The sequence below is a fragment of the Pollachius pollachius genome (genome assembly GCF_949987615.1).
Source record: "Pollachius pollachius genome assembly, chromosome: 13".
Lineage (NCBI taxonomy): Eukaryota > Metazoa > Chordata > Actinopteri > Gadiformes > Gadidae > Pollachius > Pollachius pollachius.
The window spans coordinates 9,540,123-9,558,087 of record NC_136946.1 but is presented as its reverse complement, the minus strand read 5'-3'; the positions used below and the strand labels follow the sequence as shown (position 1 = coordinate 9,558,087).

General features: G+C 49.6%; 1 protein-coding gene across 1 annotated transcript in view; it reads left to right on the top strand.

Annotated features, from left to right (window-relative positions):
• Nucleotides 1-17,965, top strand: part of LOC307084928 (dolichyl-diphosphooligosaccharide--protein glycosyltransferase subunit STT3B) — a 76,841-nt gene that overhangs the window by 55,641 nt on the left and 3,235 nt on the right. The window contains exons 7-15 of the mRNA XM_079749449.1: nucleotides 2,861-3,007; nucleotides 5,249-5,297; nucleotides 7,166-7,320; nucleotides 8,189-8,400; nucleotides 9,710-9,897; nucleotides 11,387-11,558; nucleotides 12,129-12,302; nucleotides 12,920-13,033; nucleotides 17,668-17,874. Coding sequence (XP_079605575.1) covers nucleotides 2,861-3,007; nucleotides 5,249-5,297; nucleotides 7,166-7,320; nucleotides 8,189-8,400; nucleotides 9,710-9,897; nucleotides 11,387-11,558; nucleotides 12,129-12,302; nucleotides 12,920-13,033; nucleotides 17,668-17,874 — 1,418 coding nt within the window. The remainder of the gene's footprint in view (nucleotides 1-2,860; nucleotides 3,008-5,248; nucleotides 5,298-7,165; nucleotides 7,321-8,188; nucleotides 8,401-9,709; nucleotides 9,898-11,386; nucleotides 11,559-12,128; nucleotides 12,303-12,919; nucleotides 13,034-17,667; nucleotides 17,875-17,965) is intronic.

Genomic DNA, 17,965 nt, shown 5'->3' with positions numbered 1-17,965 from the left:
CTCTAAATGTTACAATATAGCCATATAAAACAGACAAATTGTGTGTGCTCTTGTGTCTGACATCGCCATACACGCAGATCTAGAGTTCTCAACTGGGTCATTCTTTCATATTCTTTCATTTCACTTCTTTCATATAATTATATAATTAAAAAGGTTAATGTCATGGTCGCCATCCATTTGATTATATCTCTCCTCTCCTTGTGTAGCCCCTCAAATGAAAAACAAACAGCCGTTCTGCCTGGGGCATAATATCTACTTATCTCGATAGGCCTAATGCGCTACATCGCGTGACTCGTAGTTCCGATGGTCACAGATATACGACTTGATAAAAACACATATTCCCGTGCGAGATACAGTTTGAGATTAAACTAATGTCTGGTCTGTCAGTCTGATGGTTAAATTAGCCATGTATTCACAAAATAAAAAAAATGAGCCACTTGACCTATTTCCACACGCAACGGATACTTTTTCCCGGCCGTCCACTGCACGGGCATTACCACTCGTGTGTTCGCTGAAAGCACTTAGCTCAAGCTGTTCACTTGATGAATGTCTTTTTTTGTCTGTACCGTGTTTGTAATATATTGAATGGTAAACAATTAATAATAATCGGAGGCCAACAAAATATGTTTAATGGGCTGTCCCTCCCCCTTGTGAGCAAAGCTGAATCGGCAAACAACTAAAGTTTGTTTCTCAAAGTCCTTGAACATAGTTTGGCAGACAGTCAATAACGATAACAAAACCACAACTTATATTTCATATCGTTTATCATGCGCAACTGTCACCAGCGAAAATAAATACAAAAATTAAAAAAAAGAAATTGCGGCGACGACAGAGACGCTCGCCACCCCGCGGTAGGAGTCACATGACACGCTTTTGTGGTGATGCGGTTGTCGTCACAGCCCCATGATCGGGTTTCAGACCCGGCCTCAGACCTCTTCTATAGTGAATCTGTTTGGATTAAGTTTGTGGATGCTAGGTAGCACGTTATGGAGGTTGAACCACCTGTTTGCTTGCGGAGATGGAGTGCATGGGGACTAGTTTGGAGAGTATCAATCAATATCTGTCGGAAAGGGCAGACCCCTGCACGCCTCTCTCTTGGGATACATCAAGAGCAGTACAAATGGAGGCTAGGGAAGGTAGTGGCTCTCTCTCTCAGATGGGGAAAGGAGAGCTGTTTATCTGATCAAGCCTCATTGGGAGGTTTATGAAGGCTCTTTCAGATTGTGTCTCAAATGCAGGCCCATCTGCTCACAGCCTGTATGTGTATGTGTTTTGGATGCGGCTCTGTTGGTTTACGTGTGTGTGTGTGTGTGTGTTAGGGATGCACCGATTGTGGAATTCTGGGCCGATACCGATGTTTAAAATAACAATTTGGCCGATAGCCGATACCGATGTTTTTTTTTGTTATTTATTCCCCCTTTTGTGCCAGGGAAACAAACCCTAACCCCCCACGCACCTCGTATACACGCACACACAATGACACAGGGAGAGGGTTTTATGATTTGTATGAAATCAATCTGTTTATTTCAACAACTGCGCCATCAACATTCAACATCGAAATTATTTCAACGTGGGCTTAGGCAGATAGGCCTACATGCGCCGAAAACTGATCGCTATTTATTTTACTGAACACAGCCTGCATGACAGTGAACTAGACACGTCTTTAGCATATGGAAACTATGGCCAAAAAAATAACTTCACACAGTGTGTCTTTTTACAATTTATTTGTTACTAGCATTCGTAGTGTTGATCAGCTGAGAAATAGTTCGGTCGTGTGGGAATATTTCACTGTCTCGGAGAAAGATCAGCGATATGCAGTTTGTAAGACATGTTCCAATGACATTTCAAGAGGAGGAATCATTAAATATGTAAACATCGGCCACTGCCATCGGTGAATGTCATCTTATTTTCCGATAGGCCGATGGCGTTACCGATGTTCGTCCGATACATCGTGCATCCCTAGTCTGTGTGTGTTGATCAGTTCATGAGCAGGCACATTGGAGTATTGCCTCTGAATCAGTGTGTGTCTGGAACCTGCTAGTTTGGCTACCAGAGTTTTTTTTCTATTTCTCTATATATACCGCTTTCCCTCTCTCCCTGCATGTTCCTTTGTTTCCTCGTATCAACTCTGCCCCCTGTGTTTTAGTCACTGTGGGGGGTGGATGCTGGAGGAATGTGTTTGAAGAAGGGCTGGGGACACAGTGCAAAGGGGACTGTTTGTGTGCCTCGGAGCCACAGAGAAACTATCCCAGACCGATAGATAGACAAACAGAAACGTAGACAGGTTGACAGCCGGGTAGACTGGCTGACAGACCGACAGCCAGGTAGACTGGCTGACAGACCGACAGCCAGGTAGACTGGCTGACAGACCGACAGCCAGGTAGACTGGCTGACAGACCGACAGCCAGGTAGACTGGCTGACAGACAGCCAAGTAGTTTGGCCGACAGACAGGCAGGAGGCTTGACAGACCAAAGTTAGATTGGCGACATGGAGCAATAGCAAAGTTTAGCACCTTGGCAGCTCTCCAGGAAATAGACAGACCCCTGGCCTTGGAAACTGACATTTACGGCCCCTGGCACATTTATGTCTGGGGGCCCAACAGGGACGGTGGTGGATTGAGGAGGAGGAGGCTGGTGAAAACAATGAGCTTCCTCTCTCATTGCTCTAAATTATCCTAACCAATTTGGAAGGGGAGCGGCCAGATGGAATGGCTGGGGATGAGTGCAGGAAGAAGGAGTGACGCTCAACGGAGAGAAAAAAACCCTTCTCAATCACCTCCAAATTTACCCAATGCAGCTGAATTAATTTATTTAAATCGATATCTAACTTGTGTGTGTGTGTGTGTGTGTCCCCTCCCAGGTGTGTTTGTGCTGCTACAGGCCTATGCCTTCCTGCAGTACCTGCGTGACCGGCTCACCAAGCAGGAGTTCCAGACCCTCTTCTTCTTGGGCGTGTCTCTGGCTGCGGGAGCGGTCTTTCTCACCGTCATCTACCTCACCTACACAGGTCAGCAGCCCCCCCCCCCCCCCCCCCCCCCCCACTCCATCCCAGCTCATTGCACGCGCACACACACACACCCATGTCACTGTTCAGACACTTGCACACCGCCCCCAACAAGACATTACATGGTAACCATGGCGGTGGTTGCTTGCCGACGGCTGAGGTTTGTTGTTGTCGATTTGAGTTCGGGCCAATGTTCTGAACTTGGGTATTGGTGTTTGTATCCTGGAGGTTTGCAACTCCCGTGGAGAGAGAGAGTTGCATCGATAGTGACACACGAGTCTATTTTCATGTCACTCGTAGTCGAACCCGCTTCATGTCCAGGGCTTTGTCTGAAAATGCCTCGACCCGTGTGTTTTTCATTCATATGCACGCGGTGATGCTAGGTAGAATTATATTATCTGATCAGATAATGTGTACATCCATCGACTGCAGCTGGAGACGAGGTCCTGACTATAACTCTTACTGATGGTTTGGATGAACAAAACTGTGCGTCTTACCTCCCCAATCTCCAATCATAAACGCCGTGAATCCTCTTTATTTGCTGCGCGTTTATTTATATATATGTATACACACATATACACATTACAAATGACATCATTGAGATGACTACACTAAAGTCACGTCTCCTGCCTGGGCGAGGATGTTATCGTCTCGGTGAATAATGCACGTCTCCTCGTTGCGTCGCGGCGGCCGTCGTAAAGCGGGCCGCCTGGTCCAGGCGCCCAGCAAGCGGTGTGATTAACGCGGCGCTCCGCTGGGAGCCATGTTTACAGGCTGAGCACGCGGGGGGGGCGGGGGGGCGGGGGATAACGGCCTCAGACATACCCATATTTTATAGATGAAGCGGCCTCTGTGCATAGGTGATCTTATTCATCCCACGGATAGCCCGTGTGTGTGTGTGTGTGCGTGTGTGTGTGTGTGTGTGTGTGTGCACATATATATGCCAGCAAACAGAAAGCTAGGCATATTACCATGGCAACGGAACCCCCTGCTGCGAGGAAACGGCGCAGACATCGCCCTCCCGGCTCGTTCATCACCCCACACATACGCTATCGCCCGATTGGATGAATACATGTTTGGTTTTTATTTAGTATTTTTCTACCATGTCCCCCCAGGTGTTCCCCAAATACGGTCGCTGAAAATGATTTATAACCTTAATCCCACCCACTCATCCCGACCTGTCAGAGACCCTGTTACCGCGGTAACTGTAAATAGGTGGTGCTCTGAATTAAGTTGAGTTGGCGTGCGGTCGCAGGCGAAGGTAATGTGTGTGTGTGGGGGGGGACCTGTCAGGCGGAGCGGCGGGCCAGCGCGGGACTGCTAATTGAAATTCCCGATCAAAGGCAAAACGATTTGCATGCATGAGTGAAATTACCGACGCTGTCTTATTTGCGGTTGAGATGCGTTTCCTTCTCACATACAGGCTGTGCCTCCCGTTCCCGCCATTTAGCGGCAAGCTGGAGAATATATGTACTTTATTTTACCCCCCCCCCCCTTTTCCATTTTCTTCAGATGAGCCAAATTGGCCGAGGATCAATATGGCTGCTTGCCGAAAACCCCCCCCAAAAAAATTGAAATGAATAAAAAAGGTCCATTCTTTTTATCCAGCCTTCTTTTTATATTATGCCAGCTATAAATTATCAATAGATATATCAAAGTGTTCTCTACCAACAGAACAGACTTATATTCTGGCGTTTTTCCGAGGCATCTTCTATTATACATAATTCTGGCATTGTTTAGAAAGTGAGCAGTGTGCATGAGTTTGAAGTTGATCCACACAGACACTTTAAAACAGACAATATATACTGCATTACAATTCGGAAACCGGGATGCTCCCTGAAATAACCTCATATTTCAGGCAAAAGAGGAGTAAACAAATAGATTTCAATGGTGTTTTTGGGTATGCTGTGTTAAAACAGCCACTATCTGTATCAATCTAAGCCCGCACTCCCCCCCCCCCCCCCCCCGCCCCTATCCTATCGCTCTCTCTTTGTCTGTCTGTCTGTCATATGACAAACACACACACTAGACTCTCTCTCTCTCACGGTACCTGTGTCTCTCACGATGCCTCTGTCTCTCTCGCTCTCTCTCTCTCTCTCTCTCTCTCTCTCTCTCTCTCTCTCTCTCTGTCTCTGTCTCTGTCTCTGTCTCTCTGTCTGTGTGTGTGTGTGTGTGTGTGTGTCTCTGCGCCCTAGCGTCCCTCTCCCTCTCTGAGCCCGCATTGATCTGTGTTTGTTCCCGTAGGTCACATCGCGCCGTGGAGCGGCCGCTTCTACTCTCTGTGGGACACTGGGTAAGCCCCGACCAATGGCCTCCACAGCTCGCTCCTGTTCCACGGCCACCCGGTGTGGCTGTGTTCTCTCAGCCTCCGCTCCACCCACCCGAACCACCGGGAGATGGGTGTTGTCGATTGGGTGGGTGGGTGGAGGTGGTTGACTGACAGTGGCTTCCACCAATCCCCAACTCCCAGTCGGGGGGGCCAGCTCGCCGACACTTTATCCTGGAGCGGCGGCTCCTTCACACCGTAGGGGGCCTCCAGAGCAGGGCCCCGCCGTGTCGGGTATTCACTTAGACTAAATGGCAGAGTTCCTGCCGCATTCGCAGATCAAGGGGGTGTTCAGTGGCGTTTTTTTTCTTTTACTTACTACACATAGAAGCTGGGCGATGCAAAAATAAAAACGTCTCTCGGAATAACAAGATAAATGAATCATGATCTCCCAACTCCTCAGCGAGAGTCCCCCCAGTTGTCGGGTCTCATTTGATCCGCAGTATGGCAGGAGCGACTCAGGGGGTAGGCGACTGAGCTGCCGGCGGCTACGTCCTTTTAATTCCAAACCTCGCACACACACACGTGAATGCACACACGAATGCACACACGAAGGCACACACAAATGCGTAAACTAACACACACACACACAAACACACAAACGCACACAAACGAACACATGAACGCACACACGAACGCGTACACACACGAACGCACACACACACACAAACATACACACACACGTACGCACCATGGACCCCTCTCCCTCGCACTTCTCCCGTTCTGCCTCAGCCTTGGCTTTTGAGCGCTTACGCCCCAGTGTGTCAGCTGCTCTTTAGTTCTGCCACCCTGAGACCGTTTGCCATGCAAAGTTTCCTCCCGCGCACTAAGACGCCGTTGATCTCTCGCTCCCTCTCTCCCTCTCTTGACTGTTGTCCCGAATCAGCCTTTAAAGAGAAATATTAAAGAGTGAATAATACTGGGGCCGGGGCGCAACAAAGCGAACGCTGTGAACCAATGTTGGAACATGTGTGCACAGAACGAACATGACACACACACACACACGAACCCGGATAGAGAGAGAGAGAGAGAGAGAGAGAGACACACACACACACACACACACACACCCACACACCCGGAATGAAAGACACACACACACAGACCCGGACAGGGACACAACCACAGACCCGGATAAAGACACACACACAGGCCCGGATAGACACACACCAGCCCGCATAGACACACACCAGCCCGCATAGACACACACAGGCCCGCATAGACACACACACACAGGCCCGGATAGAGACACACACACGGCCCGGATAGAGACACACACACACACACCGACCCGGATAGAGACACGCACACACACACGCACACACAAACAAAGATAGAGGAACACACACACATGGATAGAGACACACACAGAAGTGGATAGACACACACAGAGACACGGGTAGACACAGACGCGGATAGTGACACACTGATATAAACTCACATGATGCGTACCAGGTGCAGGAAACTGCACTTTAATTGCGTCTCTTACATCGGCTATATATCGTCCACGCTGGCCTTCATGATGCCCCCTCAGTCTGCTGTCTCGCCTCCACTTCTCACGCTCCGTCTTCCCTCCCCTTCTCTTCACTGAGCCGTCGCTCTGTGTTTGTGTGTACTTTTAATGTGTGGATTGGTAATTGATGGCATTGCAACATAAACCCACCTCCACTCTCCCATCTGCGGCCTTGAATTATTTCTTTCTTTCTCTCCCGTGTTCAAATGTTTTGTTCAAATTCCCGATGCTTTATCGGTCCGGTTGCTGACCTGAACAACATTGCCATCATGTCAATAACGTGAACCCCCCCTCCCCATCTCTCTCTCCCCCCTGTGGTCCCCAGCTACGCCAAGATCCACATCCCCATCATCGCGTCGGTGTCGGAGCACCAGCCCACCACCTGGGTCTCCTTCTTCTTCGACCTCCACATCCTGGTCTGCACCTTCCCCGCCGGCCTCTGGTTCTGCATCAAGAACATCAACGACGAGCGGGTGTTCGGTACTAGTCCCTCCGTGTGTGTGTGTGTGTGTGTGTGTGTGTGTGTGTGTGTCAGGCTTTGATCCATATTCATGACATCGGTTGGCTGATGTGAGTGGCACTATTTATGATTTGCTTCATGGATGATGAGTCACTCGACGTGATCCTCTGAAGTTCCTTTCCGATTTCAATACATATCTGAGAAAATGTCTAAAAGCCGTATAATCTCCCGGTAATGAGGTGTCATTTTTTTATAACCGTGCCCTTCAACGCTTAAGTTGCTGTGCGTTTGATTTCTGGTCGGGATCGCGGTGTGCCTTTTGCAACTGAATTCAAATAAAGCATTGAGGTTGTAAATACTATGTTGTCTAAGGACAGGGAAATGAAGGCCTAGTCAAAATCCTCAAGATAATTATTAATTTAGATACATAAGCTCAGTTACACTAGTTACAGTCGCTTTGGGTTAAGAGCTGTCAGCCATCCACCCTAGAAGAATGACTAATAGAATCAGTATCGCATCACCGTTTACACAATCTTTGTTGAATGCTCAGCCACCATCTCCTATGTCCCTGACCCCCATTTATCCCCCTCTCTGTCTCTCTCTCCTCTCTGTCCTTCTGGGTATCCTCTGTCTCTCCTTCTCTGTCGCTCTCTGTCTCGCTCTGTCTCTCGCGCTCCTTCTGTGTATCCTCTCTCTCTCCTTCTCTGTCTCGCTCTGTCCTTCTGTCACTCCTCTCTCTCCTCTCTCTCTCTTCTATCTCCTTCTGTCTCTCTGTCTCTCTCTCCTTCTGTCTCTCTCTCTCTCTCTCTCTCTCTCTCTCTCCCATTCCCTCGCCTCGTTCTAACTCTTGCTCTCTCCCTCCCCCACCCCACCTCGGCCCCCCCCCAGTGGCGCTGTACGCCATCAGCGCGGTGTACTTTGCGGGCGTGATGGTGCGTCTGATGCTGACGCTGACCCCCGTGGTTTGCATGCTGTCGGCGGTGGCCTTCTCCAGCGTGTTCGAGCACTACCTGGGCGACGACTCCAAGCGCGAGACCCCCCCAGCCGAGGACAGCGGCGACGAGGACGACCGCCGTAACCCCGGCAACCTCTACGACAAGGTAAGTCCGGTCTCGCCCGCACCGCTCAACGTATCTCTTCCCCCCCCCCCCCCCCCCCCCCCCCCCCCCTCCTGAACCCCACAAAACGGTCAGACAGGCCACGTGAAACCGCAGATAAAATCTTTTTTTTTACGTATTGAACTCCCATAAACCTTTTTTGGTGATTTTAAATTAAGAAATTCAAACCGATTTGACCTTTTCTATCACCCTTATCGCTAAGATTTCATTATAGTTGTGCAATATAATGAAAATCGAAATGTATTCTGGGATACTTCTTCTACCCTGTTTAACTGAGCCGGCATCAGCGATCCGTCTCTTAGGAGGGCCCTCCTGGGGGGCCAAAACGGCTCTAGATCTACACCTGTACCGTACCGGGGGACAACAGCAGGGTATTGCGGAGGGATCAGGGGTATTGCCTTTCAGCTGTCGCGGAGAGCCAGCGAACGCATTGAAGCACACAGGGACTACAGAGCCGTCACTGTTTTTTAGATTGGTTTGGATTGATGGAAAGTAACGCCTCGCCGCGTCTCGAAGCAGGTCGGAAGGAAAGATTTGCCCTCGGCGAAACGGCCTGCTTGTTTCACCTCATTGTTTCGATCGCGCTATGTTAATGTCTCACGCGTCTGTCAATTGATCACAACGGGCTTCACTCACTACGCTGAACATGACTTGTGGAGCAGACGCCTAATGACATGAATGGAGATGTCTAACTTGTCGTGTTTCGCTGGTTTCCCAGCGTGAACATTTATCCTTCACTCTGTCTATCTCTTTATGTCTCCGTCTCTTTCTCTCTGTCTCTCTCCGTCTGTGTGTCTGTGTCCTTTTTAATATATCTCAATTTGATACATGGTCATGGCCACTGGTTGGAGGCATCGTAAACGTATACCAATAAAACGTGTTTGTGCTTACACACACACACACGCACACACACAAACACAGACACACTGAGACACAGACACACACACACTGAGACACAGACACACACATTGAGACACACACACACACACACGCTGAGACACAGACACACACAGAAGCACAAAAACACATTGTAGCAGCATATATCATTTCCAAAACAACGCTAACCCACCCCATACGTTTCCTGGCGGCCGTATCTCGGACTCCGTCTCTCTCCGGGGCAATACAATATATTTAGCTCTCCGACGCTACTTCCTCAATAATTCATCCCCAAGCCGGGTCTCAATAATTCAGCGGTGCCGGCGGGATGTGCGACGTGATCGAGGCTGACCATCTCTCTCTCTCTCTCCCGCTCTCTCTCTCTCTCTCTCTCTCTCTCTCCCTCTCTCCGTAGGCGGGCAAGGTGCGGAAGCATGTGTCGGAGCAGGAGAAGGCGGAGGAGGGCCTGGGCCCCAACATCAAGTCCATCGTCACCATGCTGATGCTGATGCTGCTGATGATGTTCGCGGTGCACTGCACCTGGGTCACCAGCAACGCTTACTCCAGCCCCAGCGTGGTGCTGGCCTCCTACAACAACGACGGGTGAGGGCCCGTCGCCCGCTCGCTCGCTCGCTTGTTGGCTCACTCACACAGTCTCGCTCGCTCTCTCTCTCTCGCTCACTGTCTCGGTATCGCTCACTGTCTCGCTCTCACTCACTCACTGTCTCTCGCACTGTTACTCTCTCTCCCTCTCTTTCCCAGTCTCACACACGCTTAATCACATGATGCAAATCCCAGTTGTGGATTTCTTTGGTCATGGAGATTATTATTATTTTTTCATATTTTTTGTGTTACGACCTTTATTGTCATACTTTTCATTTTAAGAGCATTATAAGCATGCCCCCTATCCTCGCAACCTTAAAGTATCCACTACTGTACTGGCACATACTTGACTAATAGTTAACAGCCTTGGTCGATGGTCAACCTTTAAATTATACCTCTGAGTGACTCCTGTGAATTGCTCTTGGACTAAATCCTCACCATCCTCACCAACACAGCCTCTGCTGGGGTGGAGAATCCCTTGTTGTATATTTCATACAGCACATTCATAAAACATATCGACGGCTACAGCAGCCCCCCGTAGGAGACATGAATCAAAGGAGGTTAAATTCAATTTGAATGTTTAATCCTCTTCTCCTATAGTGAGTGTGGGGATCTCCACCTCTAATTACCATGGTTGTGGCTGCACACGCTAATCGCCCGTTCGGGACATGACTGTAGTTGCGCTTTCATCACATATTCATCACCTCTCGGAAGACTTCCATGAGCGCGGGTTAATCTGATGTTGTATGACCGAGCACTCCATCTTACGCCTTAATCAACAAACATTGGCGTTGCGCGGGGAACACATTCACAGGCACATTGCCGCAGGTTAGAGTCTCCCATGTACATCAAGTAAATATGCACCGCCTGTTTAATGATTGTTGAAATTACAGTCTGCTTTCTTGCACATTAGTGGGTTTGCTTTCCTTCTGTTGATTCTGTAAGTGAAAATGTGAAATGTGAAAATTAGCAAGCAGGCATGTATGCATTTGTTTGGTAAAACTGTTTTACACACTATACGCACAAACAGACGGATACATACAGACATGCTGAACACTTACTGAACAGAAACACAGATGCTGAACAAAGACAGACACATACACACTGAACACAAACACACAGTGATCACACACTGAACACAGACACACACACACACTGAACACAGACACACACTGAACACAGACACACACACACACACACACTGAACACACATGCCAACACACACACCTCTCAGTCTACCTAACGTTTAATGGATCGCTGGCTTGCGACCGAGGAGTGGAATGTTCAATTAAAATATGAAAATGAGGGCTTTGGCTGGGAGTCATTATGCAGCGACGCGCTGTTTCCAGCTGTTGTTGCCACATGTCAAGTTATTACAGTCATGACATGAAATATTAATGGAGGCCTTGAGGAGGGGTTGGAAGAGGCCCCTATACACTCGTCACAGCATAACACTTGTAAACCCCCCCCCCTTCCCCCCCTCCGGTAGGACGCGAAACATCCTGGACGACTTCAGGGAGGCGTACTATTGGCTGAGGCAGAACACTGACGAGCACGTGCGTGTGATGTCGTGGTGGGACTACGGCTACCAGATAGCGGGAATGGCGAACCGCACCACGCTGGTAGACAACAACACCTGGAACAACAGCCACATAGCGCTGGTGAGCCGGTCTCTCTCTCGGTCTCTCTTTCGTGCCCGCCGCCCTGATTGTCTCTCTTCGAGGGCTGCTGTGATTTCTTTGCGAGTTCTTAGCGAGTTTCTTAACAATGTTCTTCTCTGCTTTGTTGTTGTTTTTTGTTGTGGAGACAGTGCATCTTGTAATACTTCCAAACAATATCTTTCAGTGATTTTGCGGAAGATTGCGTAGTTCGTACTTCAGTGACGCTGTAACTGCTTAGTGTTTGGTTTTGATTTGACAGCGATAAAAGAATGGAACAGATTATCTGCTTAGTTTGAAATCATCTTTCTTTTTGTTGACATTCTCTGAAATGTTATTTTCTCGGCCAAACACGGCGCCAGGTTTCTGATTGGGTTGTCAAGCTGCCATCACATAAACTCTTTATCTCTCTCTCCCGAAAAGGTTTCTGGGAAATACATGCTTAGATGTCTTTGTTATTTTCATTCGGTTTTCTGCTTCTCTGGTCCCAAATGATGTAAGACGAGGAGAGGGGAAGGAGGTTATCTAAAACTTTATGAAACATAATTTCATCATTCCCCCGGTCTTGTCCAGGTCGGCAAAGCCATGTCGTCCAATGAGAGTGCGGCCTACCAGATCATGAGGTCCCTCGACGTGGACTACGTGCTGATCATCTTCGGCGGTGTGATTGGCTACTCGGGCGATGACATCAATAAGTTCCTTTGGATGGTGCGGATAGCAGAGGGGGAACACCCCAGGGACATCAGGGTAAGTGTGTGTGTGTGTGTGTGTGTGTGTGTGTGTGTGTGTGTGCTGGCGTGGGCGCGCGCACACACACTGAGCCATGGCAACAACTGCCCCGTCAGCGTTACTACACTCGTCTCTCTGAACGTCCGCCAACTCGCAGAGCACCCACAATGCATCTGGTGCCATCAAGGGCGCGCCAGGGCCCCTGCTGTATACCTCCTGCTAATTAGTTTGGCTAAAGTTGTGTGGCTCCAGGTGCTGCCCGCCCCAATGAGCCAAGACTCAGGCCCCTATAGAAAGGCCTGAAAGCTGAGAAGGTGTTTATTTAAAAGATTGTCCCGGTCCGGCTTTAACCAGGGCCATCGATTGAATTGGAGGCTAAACGAAAGACGGCAATTTAATTATGCGCGGGGAGTTCCGTGGCGTCGGGGAGGAAATGGTGTAAGATAATGCATTTTGATGCGCGTATCCTTGAGGGAAAGTCACACCAATGCAAACTCTGGGCGAGCCCTTTCACTTATCGCCCTCATCACTTTGCATTTAGATCACTCTCCTTGGGTGTCCTCGTCTGTGGGCTGGGCCTGTCACCAATCGGTCTCTCCCCCCCCCCCCCCATACCCCCTCTCTGTGTCCTTCAGGAGAGTGACTACTTCACCCCTCAGGGGGAGTTCAGGGTGGACAAGGCCGGCTCCCCCACGCTGCTCAACTGCCTGATGTACAAGATGTCCTACTACCGTTTCGGAGAGATGCAGGTGAGCAGAAGCCTTTGGCAGCAGATGGGGTGGAAGGGTCGTAGCTACAGTTTAGTTACCTTATCTTATTCAGCAGGCGCTTTTATCCAAAGCAGCCCAAGTTGGAGTCGCTACAACCTGGTTTTTAGAATAAATGCAAAGCATTGCAACGCAGCTATTGGATCCAGAAACACAAGGTCAGTATGGTTTATAGTGCCGGTGCCAACGGATCTTTCGAAATTCAATTCAAGTTATTTTTATTTTTCAAATGCACAACATAACAGGCAAAGCAGTCATAGCTTGAAATTGATTTTTTTGTATCCCAAACTCTCCTTGATGATGCAAAGAATTAAAAAAAAAAAATAGTATAAAAAGATAAAAAGGGTAACGAGGTACAGTGCAATTAAGATAAAATTCAAATAGAACAACAGTGGGTCTGGAGTAGTTTGTAGACCTGCTCCCTGATGCCCTCCAGAGGCTCCGACGGCCATGGTAGGCAGCCCTCCTCCCCTATCGTTGGCCAGGGTGGGTGCCCCCTCCCTGGGGAAGGGGGAGCGGGTGCACCCATTTCCTCCCTCGTCTATCCTCCGCGGGAAGGGGGAGGAATTGGGTCCCTCCCCTACCCAACGGTGGGCTGCTTACCTCCCCCACTGGGAGGCGGGTGCGAACCTGCACTGGTCTGGCAGTGAGAGGACAGAGGAGTGAGGCAGGAGTGAGGCGAGGGTGGAGCGGTGTGTATCCACGGGTGAATAACGGTGAACATAAACTGCAGTGCTAGAGTCCTCTAGGCTGGTCGTTATGTGCAATAACATTGAATTTCTCAATATGTTGCTGGTATGAACATGTTCAGGCCGTAATATGGGAAAATCACCATAATAATAAAACACAGAGTATGGTTGATGTGGGGCTAAACGTGACAGGGTCGCATTCTGACGCCATAGCAGCTCGCTGGGGAGGAAACGCATTGATCTCTTCATCAAAGTACTTCCCAATGTCACGTTGGCTGTTTGAAATGAGCCACGCTCCTTTGTCAGTGTGTTCATGCCTGTGGGTCGTGTCGGGCTGTGTTTTTTCCCGCTGCACTCGCTGCAGCAACAACATGACCTTGTTTCGTAAATGCATAACATCCATAAGAAATTTGACAACCCCACAGTGGACACTCTGTACCCAGGTCAGCAAGGGCTGGGGATCTGCCCCCAGTCGCCCAGAGTGTTCCTGGAGGGCTTTGGACCGGGGTCCAGTTGCACACAGATGTTGGAGAGAGTCGGAATGTGTTGGTGAGAGGAGGCAGTCGGGCTAAAAGGGAGAGTTGCGGAGAAACCGTTTAAGTGAGGAGATATGTCTGTTGTAGGGATGGGCTGCTTGAGTACTCTGTTTGGATGGCAGTAGATCTGGGATCCAGCAGTCCTGTGTTGTAGAAGAACTTCAGGGGGGAAAGAGAATGGACACCAAAGACTGCGAGAGTCATAGATACGCCTGGTTTCCTGTTATAGTAGATACTGTACTCTACTATTCTACTTTTAATAAGAGTATTTCCTCAGTGGCCATTCTGCACGTTGTCGATTTGAAACTTTTGCAGACTCTTTTTCTTAGAACATTGGTGTCAGGAAAGGATATTTATAGCTTCCCACCGGGAAATATTCTGGCTGGTTTTCTGTTCGCAATTTATCCAATTGCACACTTTCAACGGTGCTAACTGGTGCATGGCTATGATGAACTTGTTCGGAAAAATGTACTCGAAATTGCAATCATCTTCCATCTTTGACATTTTTGGTGATATTTTGACATTAGATCCCAAACAAATTGAAAGTACCGTGGAAATAACCTAAATTGCCCGTCTCTCCTGTTCAGAGTTGTGATGGTGAGGTTGTGAGAGATACAGCTCTGCATCAGGATGAGGTCTGTTTGACAGCCTGGCTAGCCTACGTCGGAGCCAGGGTAGCAGTAGGAGTCAGTCGGCAGACTAAGGTGCGTCTCGCAGGATGTCGAAGACACCCAGGGATCACCCGAGTAGAGCCGTCCATGTCCTCAGGATGTCCGCAGGATGAAGAAATGACCCCAATGTATGTTCTAACCCTGGCCTGCAATCATACCAACGACACGGTACACAAGCGATGCGTCACTGCCTGCTCTCCTCCCCCTCTCCTCCCGAGGACAGAGGGCTGAACTTCAGGAGATGCGGCATTGAGCAAAACCTGAGAGGGCAGCAGGAGTAGCCTGGCCCCCCCGGGGGTTCTCCGCGAGGGTCCGGAGAGAGAGGGCACGGAGTGCGGAGTTTAGACTGGGAAGGTGGGCCGCTTTCTCGACCGCTGACCAGCAGTTCCCACACACCCACACACGGACGGAGAGGGCGAAGTGGTAACGGGTCAGAGGTCGTCTGTGTTTTTGCGCGTCCATCTTCAAAACAGACAAAATATGAATGAGAAAAGAGCCGCTGGTGAAGGACTGGAGTGAACTGTTGACGCACGATGCAAGAGGAGACAATGGAGAACGAGATGCCATGAATTTTTGAGTCTGCGCTGGTAGAATCAAAAAGGTCTACTTGCCAGAGAAACCCAACAAATAGCCCACAGCTAGGTGGGTGCAGCTAACAATGGCTAAATTAGCTGATCTCCCAGTAAATAACAAGTCAAGGCAAAATGCTAGGCATGAAGAAGAAGTTTGATTGAAGTTCTGAAGCGAAGTGAAGAAAATGTGCACATTACACTGGGCAGAGTTTAAGGAGTTCACTATGTAGGTTGGACCTTCATCCAACTGCTTAACCAATGTTTAGTGCCTCTGCGGTGAAAGGGAGAAAAATCCATCGATGGTGGGGGGTCAAGTCCACCAGACGATGAGATGGGCGGTGGGTGGCTTTAGGAAGAAACGCTGCGCTCAGATCCAACATCCTCAGCCGGAGAATAACGACTTCACGCCTCCAACCTTGACTCTCAACCGTATATAACAAAATAAAAAACGATCGGCTGGTGGAAAAACGTGTGTTGTGATCTACGACGGCGCAGGCAGCGTGTTTCCTCCAGACAGGAGCCTTGAGGAGCTCCTAGGGGGGCCGAGACAGACAGAGGAAGGAAGAGGGATTACAGAGCGAGAGATCGGGTTATGGGGGCGGGGGGCTGCTGTTGCGGTTCCTGGCTGGTTCAGCGTGGAGGTTCATGGGAATAGGAAGTGAGGCGGTGCCAAGTTGTTCTGATACCCGCACATAAAGCCCCGTCTGGCTGCCAGCTCGGCGGAGCAGGCCCTCTACTGCGGTGGTTCCTGCTGCTTCAACACCGCCAGGAACCGCCCAGCCAGGGCCCCATCCAGATTCAGATCCAGATTCAACTTTATGGTCATTGGGCAGAGTACAAGTACACAGACAATGACATGTGGTCGGAGATCTAAACAGAAGTGCAAAAGAGCGGTTAAGGTAGTTTGAACGTGATTGTCATATAGTGCAATATAAGTACAGTATAGGCAATATAAGTACAGTATAGACAATATAAGTACATTGTAGACAATATATGTACAGTATAGACAATATATTTAAAGTAAAGACAATATAAGTACATTATAGACAATATAAGTACAGTATAGGCAATACAAGTACAGTATAGATTTCTTGGTGTCCAGGAGTCTTAGATCGGGAGGCCATGGGGGGGGGGGGTGGTTGAAGGCAGAGATGGAACGAGGGGCCGGAGAGCAAGACTGGGAAAATAAATAAGAGGGGAGCCAGGGGGGAGAGATGCCAGGGGAGACGGGGAAGGAATGGCGGCGAGGCGAGAGCCAGAGGTGCTAGTTTTGTGGCGGTGGAGAGCCGAGGGGGAGACACCGGAGAGGACGAGGGCAGACCCGAGGCTTGGAGGACACCGCTAAGGAAATAAATAAACCCCGGAGTAGCCAGCCAGGGGGTGTGAGCCAGGAGGTGCGAGGCCATCACAATGCAGTTCACAGGGACGTGCACACGGACAGGGGATTGAACGATAACCGGGGACAGCCGTCCGGGAGAGGGCACCGACCCAGAGGTGCAGCCCGTATCACATGGCTCCCCTCCACGCCTCTTTTTATACGTGTTTGTACGTGCGCTAGGTGTTGTGCTGGCTCCGCTGGAAGGCAATATTGATTTAGGTTTTGTGTTGATCGTTCAAAGTGTTTTTGCCTCCGTTGCTTTCCCTGAACAGGTAGGGGAAACTGTCCCACGGGAGAGCAGTTCTTTCTGCTGTTGACAGAGCCGCCTCGCTCTGTCTGCGCTGCCTTTTCCCTGTGAGCACATTTACGTTCTGAAACGTACCACAGACAGCAGAAGGCTGTGCTGTGTTGGTGTCTAAAGCTATAAAACACCAGAGCTTGCAGCTGTGATTCAACGAGAGTAAGATCTCTCATAGACACAACCCCAGTAGGGAGTTGGAGCCGGCCCTTGTGTTTAGCTTGAGGCTAGCTCTCCCTCTAGTGGCAGGAGAATATGCATTTGTCAGACTTACTGTTGCTGTGCCATCATTCTCCGTCAGTAGTCTGCAGAAAGACGCCATGGGGGATTAATTTACTAATGTGACCCTGTCACATTAGTAAATTAATTAGTTAAATTAAACTAAAAGATTGATGGAAGTGAAAAGCGGTGATCATAGCTGCTCCATAACTCTTCATTTCCCTCCTGTCCCCCCTCCTCCCCCCTCCACCAGCTGGACTTCCGGACGCCGCCGGGCTTCGACCGTACGCGCAACGCCGAGATCGGCAACAAGGACATCAAGTTCAAGCACCTGGAGGAGGCGTTCACGTCGGAGCACTGGCTGGTGCGTATCTACAAGGTGAAGAAGCTGGAGAACCGCCAGCCGCTGGAGCGCAAGCTGCGAAGCGTCCTGCCCAAGCCCAAGTACACCTCAAAAAAGGTAACCGCTCAGCCAGGATACCTGACCGGGGTGTCTTATGATCTGAGTGCTTTGGCCGTATCCCATTTCAGTGTGACGGTTATACGAAGAT